Genomic DNA, 22,744 nt, shown 5'->3' with positions numbered 1-22,744 from the left:
TCAATTGAGCTATTGTGCGAGAGAATGCAATTAAAATAAGTTAGTAACTAAAACAAGAACGGGATGTAGTGCACTTGATGCAACAAGATACTTTTGAAAATAGATCAAATGAAGGCTTTGTGAAAAAAGAAGACTCAAATGAATCCACTACAGTACTTGTTGGAACTTTATTCCATTAGGAACAACCAATGACACAGTTAAAATGGGAAATGGTGGAATTACAGTCCAAAGGCGAAGTCTAATTACCAGTTGAAGTTACCATCGAATATTCAACTTATTAGTGAGATTCATTAGTATGTAATCAATGAAATGACGCCTGCGTCCTAACAACTGGCAACATTATGAGTCGCATATAAACTATATGTGTGTATAAAGTTCGGAACTCCTGTCCTTTCCTTTTTCATATTCCAAAAATAAACATAGAACAATAAAAATTGGTCCATGCTTAACTTCTCCACCTATCCTTATCTCGATTTCCCACTCATCTTTCCCCTCCCCCCCCCCCCCCCCGTTTCCTCTCATACCCCAAGTAAGATGACGCTTTATATAAAATTAGCATAAACTTATTATGTGTATGAACAATACGAATATTCAGTCGGATTCTCGACAGAAAGATGTGTATTAATGTTTGCAATCAATTTGGATTATTTATTGTTACAATAACCAGAAGGGAATGGGTTACTATTGTGATGTCTCATCATCATTACCATCATGGTTAAGGTTTAAGAGCGAAGATTTGAGGATTCTATCCACGTTTACTGCAAAGGTCACAGATGTCGGTGTATCCTTCCAGCCTGGGCAGTGGATTTTTTTGGGTGAGATACAGTGTGCGTGGAACTGGTCCTCCCTTTACTCCTAAAGTTCATCCGCCAGGGCCTAACAAGCTAAGAGTGGTGACAGCGAAGTCCTCAAGGCGTAGGTTTAGTTAGAGTGTTTTCTCTTAGATGGATGGCCTTACGAGGTAAAACGAGCTCCATTAGAGTTAGGGTTGCCTTTCTTCTACGATGTTGCGGGAACACTAGCGAGTCCATCATACCCGTGGACATACTTATCTGTTTCTTCCTTTAAGACCTATCTGGCATCAGTATAATTTACTACTGTAAAAATCACCAAAGACTACCGGAAGAATCCTAAGGACACACAAGCTTCTCCCAGGTGACAGAGTCGGTGTCCGTGCAGTGTGTCCACTGAGACAATTTCGCTCATGCTTGATGCTTCCGGTAAATATGTCTGGTTGAAGCCTCAATACAAACGTTTCTCTTTCGTGCTATGAGTAAATTCAAGTAGAAAATACTATCAGAATTGGAAAAAAGAACAAAAACTGCATCAGATCTTCCATCCCTTGCAATTTCACCCCGTTACATTTAACAGATTCTCAGATTTTCTAAGAACTTTGTCATTACAACGATTAATGTGGTTGTACAGCGCTTGTATGTTGAAATAATCGAGTAGTTAAAAAGCACGCTTACAAGAAGCGCGGAGTGAAAGGTGTATCTTCAATGAGCAGACTGATACTACAGTTTCCTGTTTAATGACAAATAATAGCATTTATGATAATAGTGAATGAGTAGCGAAGAAACGGCTGACATTCTTTTTTTTTTTTGGTTTTTTTTTCAGGTAACAGCAACTATGTTATGTAAACAGATACCGCTACATATTGAGCTGCAATTATTTGCTTTCATTTTTACAGTTATTATATTAAAGTAGCAGTAGAAACTTTAAGTGAAACAGAGAGAGATAAATAAATACAAGTACAGCAATAAAAGAATAAAGATCTCAGACTTTAAGTGTAACAGATAACAATGCCCACAAATCAGACACTGAAATAAATACAAGGAGAACAAAACCAGTCGTTCCATTTAATCGAGTGATAAATCATAATCTAACGCGTTCTTCTTCTTGATGATCCCCCCAGCTTTCGAGGAACATTCAACCATTTGTGTATTACTTTAGCAGCGTTGAAATAATGATCGAAGTGCACAAAACGTATAAATTTGCCTTGTATATAGAAACTATCACAATGAAAAGGTACAGAATGGTGCTTGGAATCATGGATAGTAACGACCTTCATTTCTACATTCATAGCATCATCACAATGCGCCAGAGTACCTAAATTTACAATAACATTTTAATTGGAATAGTGAAATTACTTAACGTCTATGAAAATCAGAAAAAGCAATGACCGAGGGAAGGAATTCCTGATGTTACCAATGAAGAAAACTCACCGACTACCTAAAAACATGATGTATGAACTAAGTCTGTAGAAGTGTAAAATCAATCACAAGTCAGCCATTCAAACTTTGTACATGTACAATGCTGAGGAAACCGATGAATTGCGCAAATGATTTTGCTACTTTACAAGTAACTGTATTACGATGTAGCCAGGAATGCAGTGCAAGGCATAAGATTCAAATTTTACCGATAAACTCTAGTTCAATAACTAAGTTCCCTTTCGGCACGGAATTCCATAAAGTCTGAATATTCTTTCTTTTGCTCCTTTCTTCCTCTCTTTGTCGAATTTTGGGATAAAGGGAAGAAGGGCAAGCGAAAATAATAAAAACCTGTTTTGAACTCTCCGAACAACAGTAAATGATCAAGTACCAATCCAAAAAAAACCTTTTATAACTATAGAAATAATCTACAACCCGAATACATAGACGGTCAAATACTGGAATCTAACCTTGCACAGTAGAATAATCCTTCAGCTCAATGACCACCGAATTACCCTCCATAGCCTGAAGAAGACAAGCCATTGTGTTGGTAGTTCGTTTCTGCCTGGATTCTGTTGGTCGCAGAAACGCCATTTTATCCTTCCTAATTAAACTTTTAATATCGCTTTTACAATTATCTCGGAGAAAAACATTAATATGTTGCCAGTATCATTTGTGAATGACAGTCAAAATCAAAAATATAACTATTAAGGAATTTTTGATGCATGCTTAAACTGTGACCAAAATAAGAAATAACCCAAAAGTTCACAAATTTTATTAGTGCAAAACTGCAGTAATCTCGAAACACGCTTTCAATGAAGCAGTAGCATTGTGATAATGGAACAAAAAGGGAACGTTAACTTTATGTACATGACGAAATTCACCGGATGCACAACCTGCTTAATACTTATTGACAAATGAGATTAAAATAATCCGAGAGTTAAGCGTTGAAGACATTAACATATTACTGTCAACAGCACATATGGTACAGCGCAATATGCATCTGGAAGTACTCCACAATATGTTAGTATCAATTTATTCCCTCTTCTTTACTGAGCACTTGACATACAGCATATACCAAGAATCCAATGACAATTCAGAACTGCAAACAGTAAATGCAAGGGTAATTTTGAAGGAAATCTTCACGCAAAGGTAATTTGAAGATATAACTGCTAAGGGTAGCGAGGAAAAAGATATCGGCATTATAGAATACTGAGGAAATTAAAGATCCAGCTATATGAAAAGTCTTCCAAAAAAGCGGCAGAAAGGCTTGGAAAAGCTAGGAAGCAAAAAAAAAGAAAAAAAACAAAAACAAAAAAAAAGTACTATTCAAGATGACGGAAAACAGTGAAGTAACATGATATGTAGTGATATGCCCAAATTGGCTGGAGTAGCTTAACATATGCAGTTTGAACGGACACATCATGAAACCCATTCATCCGTGCGCCATATGATTGCGCAGTGCGAATCTCGACGAAGAGTAGCTGACCCTTGATGCTTCCGATCCGTAAATCGATCTATCAAACATCTGTAAATTATCGAAATGATTTACAGCAATATGTCAGCATCACCCAAAAAAATCTCAATACTTCCCGATTTTTCACCGAAGAAAAATCTACAGTTACTTGAAAAAAATGAAAAGGAATGCTGAACTCAATTATCAACCGGCATTTAAATCAAGTACCACTGAAAAGTCCGGCATTTTATCACAAACCGCAACGGAACAAAAAAGCTAAAAAGATAACGAACCTGTACCCATTTCCAACAGTAATTACATAACTATTTAAGGAAGATACACGTTCGGTAGTATCCTGTCTGAAACGATCTACTGTTTCTGATACACGATCCTTCACCCAGTTAACATTTTCTTGTGGATCACCTCCGCTACTACTGCTGTTAGCGCCAAAACTTCGTCTTCTCAAGCTCGTCATACTGACGAAATCTCTGTGAGTACGCATGTATTCATTTAGGGCTGAAGCTACGTCCAACACAATAATCGTATGCACGTCTTCCACATATGGCCGAAATGCAGCGAGTGGTCGCATCTGCAGTATAGCTGTTTACATTCAGTAATGGCATGTCTGAACTTTAACAAAGGATAAGCTAAGTAATACGAATGACTACCAACCACAACAAGATACGACTACTACACCTTTTTATTCCAAAACATCTTTTTTTCAACATCATTTTATTTGGTAAATGACACTTGGTTCATTATAAGTGACTTCAACTTTGATCATCAGATTTGACACGTGGATACCATTTTATTAATGATGTCACTTTTAATAACTTTCATATTCATTAGTGATTGGTGCAGGTATAAAAGTTTTATGTGCTTCGGGATGTATGAAAAGCTAAGCTTTTGCTAGCTAAAAGCTAAGCTTCATAACTAGGATAATTTCCTTACCACAATATCAACGAATATAATTTACAGCTCTGGTGATGTCATGAATAGAAAATGGTAAAAACATGAAGATCATTCATAGCTGCAAAATTCATATCCCAAAATTCATATTCTAAGCTGTGAAATATTGGTGTATAAAATATATTTAGTACGGAAACATATGGTTACGGTGGATTCTTTGCAAATACACGTATCTCAAATAATTCCCATTCTTTTCCTATGCCTATGCACTCACCAACAACGCCATACAAAAACTCTACTTACCTCGAAAGCTTGAGCAACAATTACTGCTCCTCTGCTAGTTCCTATATACAGTTGTGCACAATCTGTTCTATCTAACAGCGCAAGTGCAGAAACATAACCATCTCGAGACGCCTCAATATCCAGAGTTGAAATGGATTCCGAGGAAGGCAAAATCTTACAGGAGTCAAGTCGATTACGCACCTTTCGCGATGCAGTGGACCACTGATAAACCTACAGATATATAATAGATTCCTTCTCCAAATCAACATGAAAGGCAGTATTAGAGAGTAGTATTTAGTGTGATCAACAAAGAACAGGTCTGCTGATCACAGCAATACTTTGCACAACCATATCTCATCATTTCACTTAGAATCACACCACTAGCAAGGAAGAAAAGCTACGGCGAAAACTGCAATATTTTTATACCGGTAACCGCTACGAGACCAAATATTTTTATGGTCCAATTTCTTAAGCTTTACATTAAATTTAATGTAAATACAGAGTTATCAGAACCATATATTTTCCACTTAACGAAAGTCGGGATGCTAAAATATGGGGAGCTACCGAAATACCAGGTAACGATTCTGTTAATGAAAAAAAAATCAATCTTTAATTACTTTGCTTCCATGCGAAAGGACAGACCATAACAGCGCCGAGTCTGTTCCAGTAGTCACCATATGTGATACACAGTTTTTCTCAATAGCATCTACCTGACTTTCTCCATGACAGATGTTTGCAGCGAATGTTAATCGATTCTCTAAAGTTACATCGTAAATGGTTATGGAGGAATGCTCGTGTCCCGTCCATATCTGCCTAAAAATAAAAAACTGATATGTTTCTTTTTCTTCATTACACATACCGTTCATACCTAGTAATACATAGTAGCACTGTTCATTTTAACCACAGTTCAGATTATGAATACATTAATGAATTAAAGAAGAGATCTTAAGTTAATCAGACGGAATGAACTCTGAATAAAAAGGGAATCAAATGGATGCAGATCAGAATTTGATGTGTCACTTATAATCAAAAAAAAGAAATTTAAGAAGATAACAAAATAACATGTAAATCAAGGACATTTATTTTGACATACTCTTGAAAACAAAATAAGAACAGAATCGCTTACTTTACATTCTGGCCATAATCGATTACAGCAGATGAGTGGATGGTAGATAAACCGATAGAAGAGACGAAGGGACTATCAGGAGTGCGATCACCCTTCACAAGCAGTAACGCAGAAGGAAGAGTAACTAATATTAATAGTGGAGTAGTAATAAAAATCGACAATGAAATGACACTAATAGAGAGATGTGCAGTAGGGAGGAAGCGCGATATTGAGAATGACCAAAGTTCGGAATACGACGAGCGGCTGAAACAGATGAATTTTTCATACAAAAATACGTAGGAAAAAATAAAGACGTCCCTTTCCTGCTTTCTCATCAAAACCGACTTCAGCATCAACCGATATTAACAAACCAGTAAATCCTCAATATTCCAGTCGATTCTGCAAGCCACACATTGTCGTTGACCACGCACATCGCCAATATTACAGTCTTGTCCGTATTCATGATGATACTCTGTAATTTTGCTAATGGTAGAATATAGTTAATTTTTGATTTCACGTGCTGGCCTTTCAATCTTCAAACTGTATTCTAAGAAATAACTGGATAACATCAAAATTTATGAAATCAACCTTCGAATCCAGCCAACCATACTGATTGCAACTAAGAACAGTCACAGACCCGTCCGATCTACTCATCCATATTTCTCCTTCAACACTGTCCTCTATTGTGGAACCTAACTCCACGTCGTCCAGAGCTTTAAAAAAATCTGTTAATTAATATGGAAAAATAGGGCTGTGATACCTCTAATTCCAGTTAAACAGAATTCAACAAAGAAAGGAAACCTTAGCACGGTTAATACTGCATACTGATAATAACAGAAAGAGCATATGGAACTTCAAAATTCCGTAAAGTTGTTAAGATCACTAGTCGTGATTTGCAGGAATCTTCTCACAACACTTTTTTCGATCCTGATCTACTTATGAGAAGAGATAATGGATTACTTACTGGGAAAAGAAATACTAGCATTGACAATCGAATCCGGGTCATTTAGGGAGATGACATCCAGTAGGTGAGTAAATTCAGGAGCTGTAGTCATAGAGACAATCTGAGACGCTGAAGGACGATCTACCGGCTGTGCTGCCCAACAGACAACCATCACATCCAGCACGTTACAAGGATATAACAATTCCTGTAATTTAGTAATAACTAGACAGAAAAACAATCTTCATATGTTAACATAATTTGTGAATATTCCAGCTCTAATTGTCTGAATGTAAAAATGAATAACGTCTGCGTACGAATGAATAATGCTTTCCAAATTATATTTATTCAATATATCAAACCAATTAAAGAAGCCAAAATTAAATGGCTAACTGTTCAGCAAGCAAGCTAAATGTTTGGAGTAGAACATAGCAAATAAATATTTGGAGTAATATTTCATTCATTTTTGAAATCGCTATCAGTGAGCACTAAAACAAAAAATGAACTCACAGAAGGAGTGAGCCGTGGCCGACCTCCATCCAAAACATATTCTTTGAGTTGTTCATGACCATCGAATGGTAACTTGAGACTAATCAGCTCATATAAGAACATCGCAAACGAGAAGCAGTCTACCTGTACTAGGTAATAAATTAAAATGCACAAAAGAGAAAAAAGTAATTGCAGACATAACTGGCCTTAACATAACCTTTTCCGTGTATTCCTGCTCCCCGTTGTAGCGGATTATCTCTGGAGCCATGAAACCTTCAGTCCCGCCAAATCCCTTTGCACCACCAGAAGGAAACGAGCTTCGTGATATACCGTAATCGCCCAGTTTAACCAAGACGTCCGTTATGCTACTAAATGGTGGGGGAAATCGCCACGTCAACACATTTTCACATTTCAGGTCGCGATAAATGATGCGGTGTTCGTGAAGATATTCCAGCGCCTTGGCTACCTGAAAATTGCAAAATTGGATTCAAGAATTATATAGTTTATTTTTAATTAGGAATTTCGAAAATAATCTAGTTATGCTGTTGTAACATGAAAGGAAATCAACTGGATATGTTCCGAAATCATTGAAAAGAACCTGACTGGCAGTATCTTGAATGACACTGAGACGTAACCGGGCCCCGCTTCGTCTGTAATTGTTGAGTAGATGATTCAAGGCACCAAGAGGAGCTAATTCGACCAAAAGAGCCAAAGGTCGCGAACATACTCCTATCAATGCAGTGATGTGAGAATGCTGAAGCGATGCTAGCACATTCAGCTCTTGTCGACAAGTACAGTATGCACGGCAAGCATTCTGTAGTGGATCCCGTTGCCATTTCGTATATGCTGCCTAAAAATCAAACCTGCTTAGCATAATGAAGATTGATTCTCTCGATGTGAACAAATTCAAATGCTTTTATAAGTTGAAACGATTTGAAGTGTTTGAGCAGTCCCCAGAAATCATTAATGCTGCTGCTCTTTCTTGCGCAGAGTCAAATTAATCTTCCAGAAACACCACAATTTTTTGTGATTGCAAAGCTTAAGAAAATGTTATACTTCATACTTCATAAATACTTCATACTTCGTTATACTTCATAAAATGTTATACTTCATATTCATATATGCAATGTTATACTTCATATATATGTATTAACATTAATACATACAGCAGAACGCGAGGGAAGTTCACCTTATATGCTGAAACAGACGATGTTCGAGCTCCCAAGCCCGGTTCCACTGGTTCCAACATTTTTAACGCGGCAACTTGCACGTTTGCATCCTGGAATATATGATAGCGTCAGTAACTTTTTATCATCTTTTGATTCATAGAACGTCTTGTTATTTATTACTAGCGAAAAATTGAAATTATAGATAGTTAAGAATGCCTTACATGTTTGAAAAAAGATGAAACATTCGTCAGTCTTTTTTGACCATCGACAGTGAACAACTTACCGAAAATCTGATAGCAGCCTTAAACACAAAACCGAAGGCACCATGTCCGATCAATTTACCACGTTTCACTGACGTAGGCTGAATTAGATAATCCTCATTGATATCCAGGAAAACAGTGTCAGGAGCAATGTCTACAACGGATATGTCGGAGTGCAGTGGACATCTTAAATTGACTCCGTCGTGGGCGCTAAGGATACACTCCTCCACTGTGAATGCATGTAACTTTTGCTTTGGTGACGTTTCACTAAAATGAGGTATCATTTCCGGAAAAATAAAAAGAAGGACAAGAAGTAAAACAAAAGTCAAAATAAGGTAAAATTGTAATGCTAACAAAGTCAAATTATAATGTTAGAAAAAATACCAGAGAGGCAAAAAGAGAAGAATAATGTTGACCAATATGTCTGAGAATATAAAACATTATAATTAAACAAAAATCACCATATTAGACCATCATTCTGCTTAACTTTAAAAGATGTATCCAGATATCGCGTACTACTGGCACATTTGAGACATGGAACAAGACGATTTACAAGGAGGCATCCCTCCGAAGTATGCACAAAACGTGTTCCTAATGAGGGATACCTGAAAATATTGGAATCATAGTCAGTAAAGAAATATATCGTTTCACATAAGTTAAAATTAATCGTATTCTTTAAGCTTCCAGTGAGATATTTTTTGCATCTTTGTAATGGAAAAGCAGTATAAACAGATAAACACATACCAATCCTCCAACAAAGTATCCATAATGTCCACAATGAGAGCCAAAAGACGGGTCACTGCAGCACGGTTACTCCGAAGAACGTATTCTTTTTCACCACTTACTAAATTTATCCTGAAATAAAAAAAAATTGTTCTCAATTTCTTTGATATGATAAGGACATGGCAATCAAACATTAAATACAAATGGAACCTGACTGATGGAATAATGATTTCGATCAGTGAGGAACCATTCATGTCCAACGTACGCCAGTTACTATCTTCTGCGCAACAATGCCATTCGACTATTTCGTAGTGAACGTCCCGAACCTCCGCAAGCGGTAAAAACTGGCGCATTATAAATATTGTCTTTTCAAACGCCAAGATCTGCAAGCATGAGAGTAATAATACCGGAAGCGATGTAAAAGAAAAAAAAAACTATTTCAACTCCATCTCATACTATCTTTTTTAAAAAAAGTTTTATTACTATTATCTTCCCTGTTCTCAGTTGTTCTCAATTTGTTCTCAAAAACAGGAATTTCGATTCGGAAGTTGGTGAGATGCAAAGAACAAAAGAACACTACCAAAGAATGGTTTTATACAGAAACATTCTGTAATTATAACATTTTGCATTTGCAATTATAACATATATACCTAAAACGGTAGCAGTCATTACTTTTTGCATTTGGAAATCTAGCCCTTTTATTTTCTACGTGATAATAACCAAATGCCACAACTATTCGTTTTCTGATTAAGCGGAAAGGTAGACGAATAGAAGCTGCTTCAGAAACAAATGGGACCATCTTTTGCAAGTGAGCATAAGGAATGGATGATATATAAAAAAGGTAGGAGTAATAAAGTAACAATATAAAAAAGGTAGGAATAATAAAGTAACAACTGATATTTCGGTGAATGAGAGCAAAAGAGGAGATGAATGAACGGTGGGACACATTGTATGAAGAAAACTAAAAGTGGAAATGCGCAAGCAGAACTGAAAGAAAAGCATACCTCGAAACCAGTCTGCCAAAGTAGCCAATATGAAAGAAATTGTCTGTCACAGAGTTCATTTAGTATCTCCAACGAAGAGCCCTCCGACAGGTACTCAACTTCCAATAAACGTTCCACACACATTGTAATATGATCATCAACAAGTACACGCGTCATTAGCCGAGACCAAAAGCCGGAAGGTATATATGCCATCATATAGATTCGACGAACTATCTCCTATAATATTTCGTTAACTAGAATTTATAAACCAATATCTTCCATTACTCTTCTGTACCTTTATTCAATAACCTTGAACAATGATTAGGGAATCTGAATCATTTAACTAAGGTTATACCAAAAAAGCATTCTCAGAAACTACGAAACTTCAAACTAATCTCGAAAGCTTGCTACTGCTGAAGTGTACTCACCTGTTCCAGGTATTCCATGTTAACAATACATTTGTGCTCCCCGGCTATTAAACGAGCTCCCTTATCATCCTCAGACTCATCACGATTAACTGAAACTGGTGCTGGAGATTTTTTACAACCATCCGAAAGAGTGGTCAGCGGTACTGTTGCTCGATATCGTGTACCACCCAAATTTCGTTGAGAAAACAGTGCCTGTACTTGGAGATGTGGTGCTTTCATTATAAGACTCTTTTTCGTTTCTCGCTGCCCAACTGCCAATTGCCACGATGTAGCCCTTGTTGGCACCTACAAGTTTTCTGCCTTTGCTTATATTTTTAGCCATTTGATCTATAATTAAGATTTACGATCTCAGCTGTCATACATGTAAGACTGTTTATTAAGCAATGGTTTTTTACATCGATGTAATAATAAACTTCATTTAGCTTTAATACTGGCTTTAACTGGAGATTAATAAGAAAGAAGTGTAAGACAGCTTAAATTGAAAATTTGAACTAAAAAGAAAAAAAAGGATTAGTGAGCAGAAGGAGGAAAAATTGTATATTTATAAAAGGCGAATGTAGAGAATATTCCACATAATCGCCAGCATATATACAAATAAGAGCTGCCATGTATGCAGAGAAATTAATTTTATATACACTTCTTTGTACTTAATTTTTAAGGCTTTTTATATATTTTATATACACTAATTTGAAGACTGGTTAAAAGATGAACAAAAAGGCTATGCCGGAGAAAAGCACTTGATAATTCATTTTATTTGTAAACGATATAATTTCCGTATTTTATTTTGAATCGATGTCCGCATATTCACAAAGATGAGCATATGTCAGTCTAGAAAACTTCATCAATAGACTAAATCAGATAACAGGAACTGTTCGTGCAAATAGCCCAATGACAACGTCAGAAGTATTGAACATCAGACAACATATACTTTCAGAAAGTAAGAATTACAGTACTGATAAATTTCAAAAACTATAGCAAATGTAAATTAAAAACTAACCATAACCTTTGAACCCGGATAACCGCCCCTTAACTGATATTCATCCGGTAACAAAGAAGGGATCAGTAGTGAACGCGACTGCCAACAAAGTGCAACCTCGAACTTCTGCAGTAGGGATATAATGTGAGACCTGAAAAGTGATACCAAGGTGTAGATGCAAATCAAAAGAATTGAGTTCCACAGAGGGAAATAATCTGGTGTACCTCAAATTAATAGCAGAGTTGCTCAAATTTAATGACTTGAATAACATCTGAAGGTCGTCAATTTTCATAAGTCCATTGCGGGCAAACGGATTTATTTCCCGAATTGTTATCACATGAGCAAGAATGTCGCACAGCCATTGCGGATCCAAGAAATATAACTCTCTGAGAGTCACATCCTCATAATGCAGTATTACTCCTACAATAGTCATTAACAATTCATTGGCTTAAGCATACTTTCTTACACTATTACCAAGTTTAGCAAGCCACTTCGTCCATCTGCGGACTGGTTTTATTCACTCGTTGAATTTATCCAAAATACGAAATCCAACTTTTTGGCCCATTGACAACATGATTGCTGTTTTTTTTTTTTTTGGATAAAAAATTACACGCTTTAAAACAGAAAGCTAACCATTCTCGTGGAGAAATGAGCAGGCGTGGTTAAATTCGATATCATCACGGAATGCACGACCGTAATTCTTTAACATCCGTTCTTGGACAATAGTACGAAAATCATTGCTCCTCAGAACTGGTTCTATCCCTGTCGAACGTCGTTCATCTGCCAGTTCAACCACTATCTAATAAACATCAACAGTGACTTAGAAGAAAAAGATGGAATGAATAAAAATCACAAAGATGACAAAATAACTTGGAAAATAATCCCCCAAAGTTCATGTTAGAAAAAAGCTAGTTATCAAGGAAGAAATGATGAACAAGTTGAGAGTATACTGAAATACATGAAAGTTACTTTTTCTAATGCCATGTAGGAAGCTGGAATCTTTTGATCTAGAAGTCGTTCTTTGCTATTCGCTATTCGAATATCATAAGCTGTTCGGTAAAGTAAATTACAAAGCACACGAATATTCTGTTTCGTTTTTGAAGAGACAAAGAGTGACTCAACGACACGTGGTAGACCTTTTTTATCTGCATCGGGCACCACTACAAAGTGATCTGTAATTTCATCCTCCTAAAGTCACAACGGAAAAACCAGTAAAGATGATAGAATTTTAATAAAGAATATCTTCTTGACTTGTCTTGTCTGCTATATGATATGATAATGCACTGAGTACAGGGGACATCCATGATAAATAGTGAGAGTTGAAACCACAAATTGAAAATTATTCAAACTGGAACCACTCTAAAAAATTTCGTTGAATATTCTCTCGAAGTAGCTGCACACTTTATCTCAAAATCCATTGCAGGTTTTCTAATAACGATAAAAAATATTGAAAAATGACCAAACCTCTGATGATTGTATTCAGATCGTCAAGATAAGTAGATGGGAAACGTTCAGGATTCGAAAAGATTTGGTCAACGTGGGTACCAACGATGATTACTGGAGAATTCGGTGCACGAGCCTGTAAACACTAGATAAAGTGAGATTCACTGAACAGCGAATGTACAATGATGAAAGGAAGATGTGGACGTAAAAATTGAACCATCTAAGAAATATTACCATTTGGTCGTGTAAAAGATGCCAAAATTGAAACTACTAATAAGGATAAATGAAGATAAAGTTCAAACTTCAGACCTGTATATTGACGAGCCATTGACGCAAATCTGGCAATGCTGCTTCACCATCAGTTACCTTCCACACTAACACATATAAAGAACGCCGAGATAAAAAATATTGGTGGGTCGCATAGTATTCGCGCTGTCCACCGAAATCCCAAGTACGAAATGTAAGCGGACCAAAGGTAGGCTCACCTAAAAAAATTCGACTAGAAACTATATTATAAAATGAGAACTACGAGAAAAGGAACAACACCGAAGCATCGATAGATAAAACAAGACGGTTTTTCATTTTTTTCTGCCTTATTTGAATTCAAAGGAATACATTATGCAGCGCTCTCAAACATAATGCACTATATTTTACGACAATCATAAGTTTCTGCAATTCTCTCTTCTAACCTTTCGTCTTTTTTGGCTCAAAGGTCCACTCAGCGATATCAACACCCACTGTGGAAATGTTGGCACCCTTTGGGGTACGGTCTCCACCACTGCCTGCATTGCGTCCCATTCTTTTCGACCAGCTCTGCAGCCCATTTCAATGAATTTTTCATCATCAGAAGGTTTTACACGGAGAGCGAAAGTAATCAAATCAGAGAGAACGAGTAAGAAAGATAAGATTAACATAACAGTAAACAGGACATAAAATATTGGTGGGTCGCAGAGTACTCTCTTTAAAAAATTCTAGAAAATTTAGATAAAAGTAGAAGAGGATGCAGAAAACGAAGTAAAAACACAACAAGAAAGTTACATCGTTTGGTAGTGTCCTTTTGCCCACCGTACCCTCCAGACGAATTTGTTGTAAAAGTGAGGTTTTCCCGATTCCTTGCACTCCAACGATCATCAGTTTAAGCCGTGTATATGGACGAGAACTGCAACAAGAATATAGTCGACCATATTGTTTGCCTAATATTCAAAAGTATAAAAGACTGAATGATCAATAAAAACTGCAAAAAGCGCTTCTAAATTTAATATTTTCTTTTATCTCGAAACAATTTTATTGCCTCGATGCAATCATTTCGAATGTGATGAAAAACAACAAAGAGCTGAACTGATTAAGAGAAACGACATACTCTTCCAAGATGGATTTCAGATATGCAATCAAATCGACAGTTTTGTAGCTCTCCACATACACCATACTCTTTAGCGGATCTCGCAACGAACAACCCTTCAGAATAAGATTCCAAAGTTTACCTAAAGTGAGATTTTCTATGTAGCAACTCATATACGAATGTTAGAGAAAAAGACAAAGAATAAAAAGTGAAACTTACTAAGAAGACCCAACTCTGGAGGCAGCATTTCAATGCCATTATTTCCACTCAAGTTTAACACAGATAAAGATACCAAGTCAGAGAGCGTTGCAGGAACGTTTGACAAGTAGTTATTGCTCACATCAAGAGTTGTGAGAGCAGGAAATAGCATTTGTCTTCTACCCTGGAAAACTGAAAGTGAGTGAAAATTTCTATTAATTTTCATTTTTCTCATTCATATATCGTTAATACGTCTGGCCATTCCGCCTCATTTAATATATGAAAAATTCTACCGCAGAATATTTCTGACGGTTTTCACGCTGCTTCTTTTTTGGAGATGAAATGTTCTTCAAACTGGGAACAAGAAGAGGAATTTCCGTAAGACGATTGTTGGCTACCAGAAAAGTGCGTAACGATTCTAGTCTCGTGTGCTGCTTATGAGGACAAGCATCGATGAATGTATCACACGAGTCACCAGCTGGAGCAACACTTAACGAGCGTTGACTACGAACTGCTGATTTTGAGCGAGATCCTAAAACAAGGGTGTCACAGCAAGGAAAGGAAGTTATAGGAAGAGTTGGACTTTGATGACAAGTGAAAATGGACCATTGAGAATACTCGAACCACTGAGCAAGAGAATCAAAAAATAAACAAAATTTAATACTACATTCGGTACGCAACAAAAATGCATTAACAAATTTTATTAAAAAGCGAGCCAAAAAACCATAAAACCTACGTGAATTACGTAAAGGACTTGCACGCCTCATTGGTGAGATTTCATTTGACGGAACGTTGACTGCATGACACACTAACTGCGTAGCAGTCGGACACTCGAAAGCAACAACGAGCTGATTGTTTGAAACATCCAAGTGTCTCAATCGAGAAGGTAAACATTGCACTGGACCAAGAGATGTCAGCTGGTTATGGGATATATTGAGTCTCGTTAAATACGGACAACAACAGGCCAGACACGACGGCATCACTTTGATCTGTATGTAAATGATCTCTCTAAAGTGAAAGTTCGGAACTGTGATGCTGATATTTGCAACTAACGTATAATTACAGTAAATTTTTCTTTCGAGTAAACTATAACAAAAATGACTGTAGATTTAACGTGAGATAAACTGAAAGCAATTATAAAAAGCATACATTATTGTGCGACACATTAAAAACTGAAATCATAGAAGAGAAAGACAGAGGCCCATTCTCGGTATCTGATTCCTCCGATCGAGCTAATCGTATGCTCGTCTGCCATATATTGTGCCTGAAAAAAATTCAGATACTCGATGGATCAGACAACATCACCCCGTTAAATTACATAAGCCATGCTTTTTTCTGTAACGGAATGTAAAAAAATATTCAAAAAACCTTTTCAGTTCATGAATAGTAATGTTGGACTCATCATTGCGTCCGTTGACACTCAAGGAATCATCTGTTGATAAGGTGCTCTGATGAGTATACAAATCCGAATAGAATGATTCTGGCTGTTCAATTTCAGAAAGACTACTCGAAGGTCGAAATTGCAAAGAACCAACTGCCGGCAATACAGTGAGAGTATTGTTGGACACATTTAGTTCTCGTAACCTTGGTGCAAACCATAGAGTCTCCGGAAGAGAACATAGTTTGTTATGTGACACATCCAGAAAATTTAGCATTGGCAGTCTGCTTGTGAATAACTGAAAATAAAAACCTTGCTACTCTTTACATAATCTCTTTTTGCTCTCTATCCAAAAAGAAAAAAGAAGAAGACCTTGTTGAAGTTGCTCCTAAAGAGTGTCTAATAATACTGTATTTGTATCTCGTATCACTTCAACATATACGTAGTTCTATAGAAATAAAGAAACAAGAATATCAAATAAGGGGCGAACTTATTAGTTATTCAAAAAAGCGTACTTCGTCTGGAAGAAGAGACAGCTTGTTAAATTCCAGTAACAAGCTTTCTAGGAGCGGCGCATGAAACCCATCACTAGGAATCTCAATTTCGATAATTTCATTATTTGCTGCATTGAGACTCCTTAATGAAGACAGCTGCAATAGCTGCCCATTTAATTTCTTTATCTTATTCTTTGATAAATCGATTCGCGTAAGAGCTGCCAATGCCATTCTGCAAATTTTACCCGAATCAGAAAAGGAGGAAGAGTATAAGAGCGGATTCCGCTATGATTTCATCGCATTTACAAGTTCATGCAAAATGGAAATGTGTTTCATTGAGTGGACTTCGACGGAGTCAATAATAACTATATCTGATGATAAAAAACAATCACCGTGATGTTCTCAGCCTTTGATTCACTTGGAGGGACGCGGCAATAAGCCAATCGCTCGAAACAGTCTCTAAGCTTGCGTTATGCCAATTGAGCATGCATGGTGTAGTCGGATATACAGCTGAAGATAGCTGGTTACGATTTACTGATACCTGTCCTAAATCTATATTCTTGCTGACACGGTATTCTGGATCCACGAATGCAAGACGCAACAGGAACAGCCTCGCCAACGAATCCTGATTGTACTGAAATGAAACATTAAGAAAAGGAATTTTCAGCAGAAACGATAAAATAATGTACTTTGAAGGCTGTAGCGAGAGCAACGTTCTCGTTGTCAACGGCCCCTCGTTGGAGTAGAAGCTGGACTAAAGAGAAACAACCAATTCGGCATGCTTCACTGAGAGCACCGGAACCAATACATCGAGCACCATCTACACTGCTGATGTCTGCATCTGTGAGTCCACAGGGTAGATTTACATCTGCGCCATGATCCACTAGCAGTCTGAAAACTCTTATTCCACAATAATTTCAAAACCTTTCATTATGCATATTATTAATAACTTATAAAGTCACTACTTTTCAAATCCAATAAAGTGGAGTCAGAAAATCAGTACTACTGATTATTCCTTGATGACTTCACAGATTATATGCTGCAGTGTTGGAAACGGAGCATCTTCTGTACATCCAAAGACCTTGCACCTCTGAAAGGGAAGGATGGACATCTTATAACAACGGGCACTAATACGATATGGCTGATCTATTCGTGCACTATTTCAAGGGAAATTTTTTAAGGTAATACATGCATACGAAACAGATTATGGATAGCTTTTGGACGTTAATTAATAACATAAATTAATATGAAAAATAAGACAAGCTTAAGCCTAAATGAAATTGGTATTCTTGCTCCAAACAATGACGGACGGGCATTCGTTATAACAAGGGTGCCATTAATTAACATGAATCTAAAGGCCTCTATTTGTTGTAACAGTTTAATTTTTTATTTAACTTGAAGATACTGGCAGTTAAATTGGACATTAAAGCTAGAACTTGATTTCTTATAAAATGCAACATACATACTTCACTAAAGCTATGTCACCGTTTGCTGCGGCCACCATAAGCGGAGTCTTCCCACCACTGCAGTACACATCAACTTCGAATGGGCATTTCTGATCACTGTTCATCGATAGGAACTCTACCTAAAAGAGAAGAAATCAGCAAACCAAATATCAAACAATACCAATTTCATGGCACACCAGTCTCTTCGATAAAAAGTTTTCCAGTAATCACACCAAACATATAGGGATACCATACATATACTCTTCGCAGTACTATACTTACCTCAAGTAAATACTTCACTACATCATAATATGAATTAGCGACGGCAAGATATAGAGCGGTACGACACTGTACATCCAATCCGTTAACGTCTAACACGAAACGATAACTGAAACGTCCAGAAGCATCCTCAATTTTTGTCAGAACATCCTCCTCGTATGGAAATTCCAGTAATCTGAAAAAGCGATAAAATTATTAAAAAAGAATAACAGACTGATGATACCATAAAAAAGACAATAAATACAAAATTTGTGAATCATATTTGTTTCATATTTTGCTTACCTTTTATGGCTTCTCTCGACAAAACCCTAGCTTGCTAAATTCTGCAACAACTCTAAATTTAATCAAAAGATAGATCGATATACTCCTCACCAACACAGTCCAATGTGTACTAGCTTGATAAATCATAACAATAAAAAAATCTTGCTAACAATTTTGCAACACAGAAAAGTGTACAGAGTAAAACGCACAGCTTCACGATATCTAAACTGCCACACTGCGAAGCCCAATGTAATGCTGTACTGCCGTCCGCATTCTTCGCAGTTACCAAATGTGTGAAGGCCTGAAAGCAACTATATTCTTTAATAACAGAACATGAAATCTGTGTAGGATAACAAGAAAATACAAAGATAAACCTTAAGAATCATTTCTACAATGACTGGTTTTCGAGACGATATGGCGGCGTGCAACACTGTGTCGTGAGTACTTGGCTGTATAAGGGTATGACCCCGAACGTTCAATAAAGCTTCAACGACCTCTTTTCTTCCATTCAGGCAAGCTCTAAAAATTGATTCACATCGTCGATGAGAAAACCTGACATTACTTTAGAAAATAATTTCATTTACAACCAAAGAAAAATTATTCCAAATAATCACTGATCTTCTCCTATTTATAAAATATTAAATTCAACAACTTTTTACAAAAGTATTGTAGTTTTCATGTGTTTAATAATGGAATACATTCATATACAAATGTTTATATTTGATATTTGAATAATCATACATGAATGTGACCCTATTATCACACATGAATGTATTATCCAATATGCATTTTTTGCTAATGACTTTTTATTTACTGTTTGTTTCATGGTTACAGAAATCATACTGAAGAAAAACTGAATTAGAGCGAATCTTTTTCGAGTTAAAACAGCGGTGGTAAAACACAGTGTTAACAACATCTGTGATCTACGAAACAGCCTGCTAACATACAATGAAATGGTAATTCAAGTTGAGGAAGAGTAGTAACGGCCATCGAAAGTTAGTACCGCTCAGCTGAGAGTAATTATGGAAACTTATAGTTACAGAGGGACAGAGAAACTGTCAGCCGGAATGCGGTTATCCATGATTGCATGACATTTGATGCAGTATGAAGGGGAAAAAGCCCGACAATTGGTGCTTCATGAACTGACAATCAAAAAAAATTTTTCTGAAATGCAGCTTCCAAGCAGCTCCTAAAAAAAACAAGTAGTTAGACGAAGAACAAGTTCCGCAGTATTTTTCAGAACGAACTTGCATTCGAAAACTATTGCTTTCTACCGCTTAGTGATTCACAACTGATGATGCATAACTGCGCGCTTGCCAATCAACGCTTTAAAAGATAGACAAAATGGATAACGAACTTTCGCTTCATGGCTGTATTTATTCTGATGAAACTATACATCTAAGAAGTATGTTCAATAGACCAATTAGACCGCAGAAAACTGCAGCGTGCTCAGCCAGTATTAATCAAAAGAAAAAGCACAATCCTTTTTCACAAAGATGCACAACTGCGTGTCCAATCAACGCTTTAAAAGGAAGGAAATGGATAATAAAGTTTTGTTTTATGACCGTATTTATTTCTCTCGCCAATCAATTCTTCTGATCATCTCGATAAGTTTTGCGCAGACCTCTCCAACCAGCAAGTGCAGGAAATGCTTTCCGAGAGTTCGTGAATCCCAAAACACAGAAACGCCTAAGCGACAGAAATCACAAACATTTCTTCCTGATGATGGAGAAACAAGAATGCATATGTTGATTGTATCTTGCAAATTGTCATGTCCCGGCTTTTGGTTTCGGCCAAAAGGGTTTATATATGGGATGTGTGAAGAGGAACAATCATTACATATTGACAGCATTCTCACAGGTCCAAGAGAAATTTACATCCCAGTGAAACTCCTCATTTTACTGAAGGAGATGATATTTTATCATTTCATGCAAATTTTCATAAAATCATCAATCCTAAATTGGTAAAACGTGAATAGCCTTCTCCACTCAATGACATGTGATAAAAGCAGGAATGAAGATGCAAGAAGAAACATACAGGTATAGGACACATTTGCGATCCAAAGTTGCACCGTTCAAGATAGCATCGTAGTTTGCACTGGTAAGATTCGGCAAAACTTCAATAACAGCTCTAAAGTCTCCTTCTTCTGTAGATTTGACAAGATCGTCATGCAGCTGACGAGTTTTATTGCGAACCGATTCTTAAAGGAAAAAATTATAGCAAAAAGAAAACGAAATGGGGTTTTACAATTCTCGATTAAACTTAGATTACTTTAATGAGATAACCAAACATGAAACTAAATTCCTGTAACTTCATAATAATATGACAAAAACTTTGCATGGGGAAAATACCTCTCTTAGAAAGCAAACAACAAACTAACAGAAAGCAAACAAAAGCAAAGAGCAAACAAATATACTCCTGATTTTCTTCCTTGGTTATTTTCTGCTCTCCTTCCTTATTTATCTGATCCTAGCTGCAGAGGTATGACCTTAACAGTCAAAGCTCAAATATCGTAGTAATCCATTCAAACAGACCGATGGCATCGATAAGAAGACAAGCAGTCTCGAACTGATTCGCCATCTGCGCTAGTTCCAGTGCACAATGGTCCCTGAGATCAGTAGCCAAAAGTTCTGCTCCAGCTTCAATTAGATGTTGCACTGCTTCCAAACGTCCCGCAACCGCGGCAACATGTAAAGGAGTGGCACAGAGTGCGCTCGGACCAGCCATACTGTTTACGTCCGCTGCAAATAAATAATTGAAAGGATAACAAATACATTCAAACTGAAATACCTGTCACAGAACGGAACACGTCTTTCTGGATGATTGAGAAGAGAATCAAATAGGAGCTACGTAATGCATTAATGATTGTCTTAATAATAACTGAACAAAACTTCCACCTCCAGCTTCTATCAGAAGATCCAAGATTGCTATGTTGCCATTTTGGGCAGCAATGTGCAGAGCACTTCTACCGTGCTTATCTCTATAATATACCTTCCCTGGATTGGCCTCCAGTAGCTCTTGCAGGAGTTCTTCGTTGTCATATATCACGGCCTGAAAAACGACTTGAAATCCGTGATATTTTCCAACCAGGTTTAGAAAAAAAAATTTTTTTTCCGAATCTTCAATGCCAAATCTGTAAAAGCCATTAATTCCAATACATGAAGGGTGAGTTTTTGACAAAAACTGCAGAATAAAAACAAAGAGTCTAAACAAGGCTCCTTTTAAGGATGTTTAGACAGAACAATTAGTTCAGATAATTCTAGTGAAACCATAAAGAGAGTTATTTTGAGATAACGGGAATAACACGGCTGAAATATGAAAACCTCGAGGGAAAAAAGACCCTTACTTCGTAGATTAGTTGACCAGTTTCTTCTGGACTTGATTTCTCATCCATAATCTATAGAAAGCTTCAGAATGGCATCAGTAGGTATCCAATGTGAGCGAAAACAATTAGCAATACAGGAGTCAGTCAAATGCACAGCGACCAAACTATATCATCCGAAAAAGTGACGAGATATTTATGAAAAGAGGGTCCATTTCACGTTACGAACAATCTGGTCCCAGGACTATCGATTCCTAGGCACATCATTGATACTGCTCCTGCAACGAACAAGCTGTCAGCTTTCACATTACATGCCAATTGCTAGGACTACTTTCACTACAATTTCTTCCAAGGCCTATACAGACCCTCAAAATCTAAAGTTATGTGTAGACATTTATATGGGCTAATCCATTAAATTTATAACTTCTATAAATTAGTTCCCCCAAGCGTATCTTTAGCATTGATGAAAAGCTATCACACCTAGTTCTCCCACCACTTTTTCCACAGTTTTCTATTTTGTCTCATATTGTGCATCTCCGTCCAACTCAGAAAATTCCGGGATAGAATCAGTCCCATTAGCAGCTCTTAAAAGCCACTTTAATTACATAAGGAACTTTATGCTCAGAATTGCGTATGAAATCACCATACTTACAAT

The 22,744-nt window shown here is 36.8% G+C and overlaps 2 protein-coding genes across 2 annotated transcripts; both read right to left on the bottom strand.

The window, feature by feature from the left end:
• Positions 1-1,544: 1,544 nt before the first annotated feature.
• On the bottom strand, positions 1,545-2,949 carry LOAG_02501 (Sm protein). Its single transcript, XM_003138039.2, has 2 exons — positions 2,681-2,949; positions 1,545-2,109 (listed from the first exon to the last, which is right to left on the bottom strand). The coding sequence occupies exons 1-2, from the start codon at positions 2,802-2,804 to the stop codon at positions 1,883-1,885; spliced, it is 351 nt and encodes a 116-aa protein (XP_003138087.1). The 5' UTR covers positions 2,805-2,949; the 3' UTR covers positions 1,545-1,882.
• Positions 2,950-3,000: 51 nt separating this feature from the next.
• LOAG_02500 (TKL/LRRK protein kinase) lies at positions 3,001-22,303 on the bottom strand. The gene is made up of 43 exons (XM_003138038.2): positions 22,114-22,303; positions 21,665-21,818; positions 21,302-21,508; positions 20,805-20,967; positions 19,142-19,286; positions 18,977-19,068; positions 18,510-18,681; positions 18,249-18,367; positions 17,472-17,673; positions 17,175-17,416; positions 16,804-17,014; positions 16,279-16,586; positions 16,060-16,174; positions 15,647-15,899; positions 15,204-15,442; positions 14,932-15,094; positions 14,734-14,854; positions 14,412-14,532; positions 14,063-14,186; positions 13,683-13,858; positions 13,395-13,509; positions 12,900-13,102; positions 12,564-12,729; positions 12,155-12,350; positions 11,952-12,081; positions 10,955-11,239; positions 10,548-10,763; positions 9,754-9,926; positions 9,565-9,675; positions 9,282-9,425; positions 8,844-9,087; positions 8,581-8,670; positions 7,990-8,241; positions 7,609-7,857; positions 7,413-7,535; positions 6,927-7,110; positions 6,551-6,675; positions 6,334-6,434; positions 5,984-6,226; positions 5,475-5,670; positions 4,879-5,088; positions 3,960-4,255; positions 3,001-3,738 (listed from the first exon to the last, which is right to left on the bottom strand). The coding sequence occupies exons 1-43, from the start codon at positions 22,159-22,161 to the stop codon at positions 3,633-3,635; spliced, it is 7,533 nt and encodes a 2,510-aa protein (XP_003138086.1). The 5' UTR covers positions 22,162-22,303; the 3' UTR covers positions 3,001-3,632.
• Positions 22,304-22,744: the final 441 nt, after the last annotated feature.

This window comes from Loa loa (genome assembly GCF_000183805.2).
Source record: "Loa loa unplaced genomic scaffold supercont3.62, whole genome shotgun sequence".
NCBI lineage: Eukaryota > Metazoa > Nematoda > Chromadorea > Rhabditida > Onchocercidae > Loa > Loa loa.
Note: the sequence above shows the minus strand (reverse complement) of the source record. Positions and strands in the feature narration are given on the sequence as shown.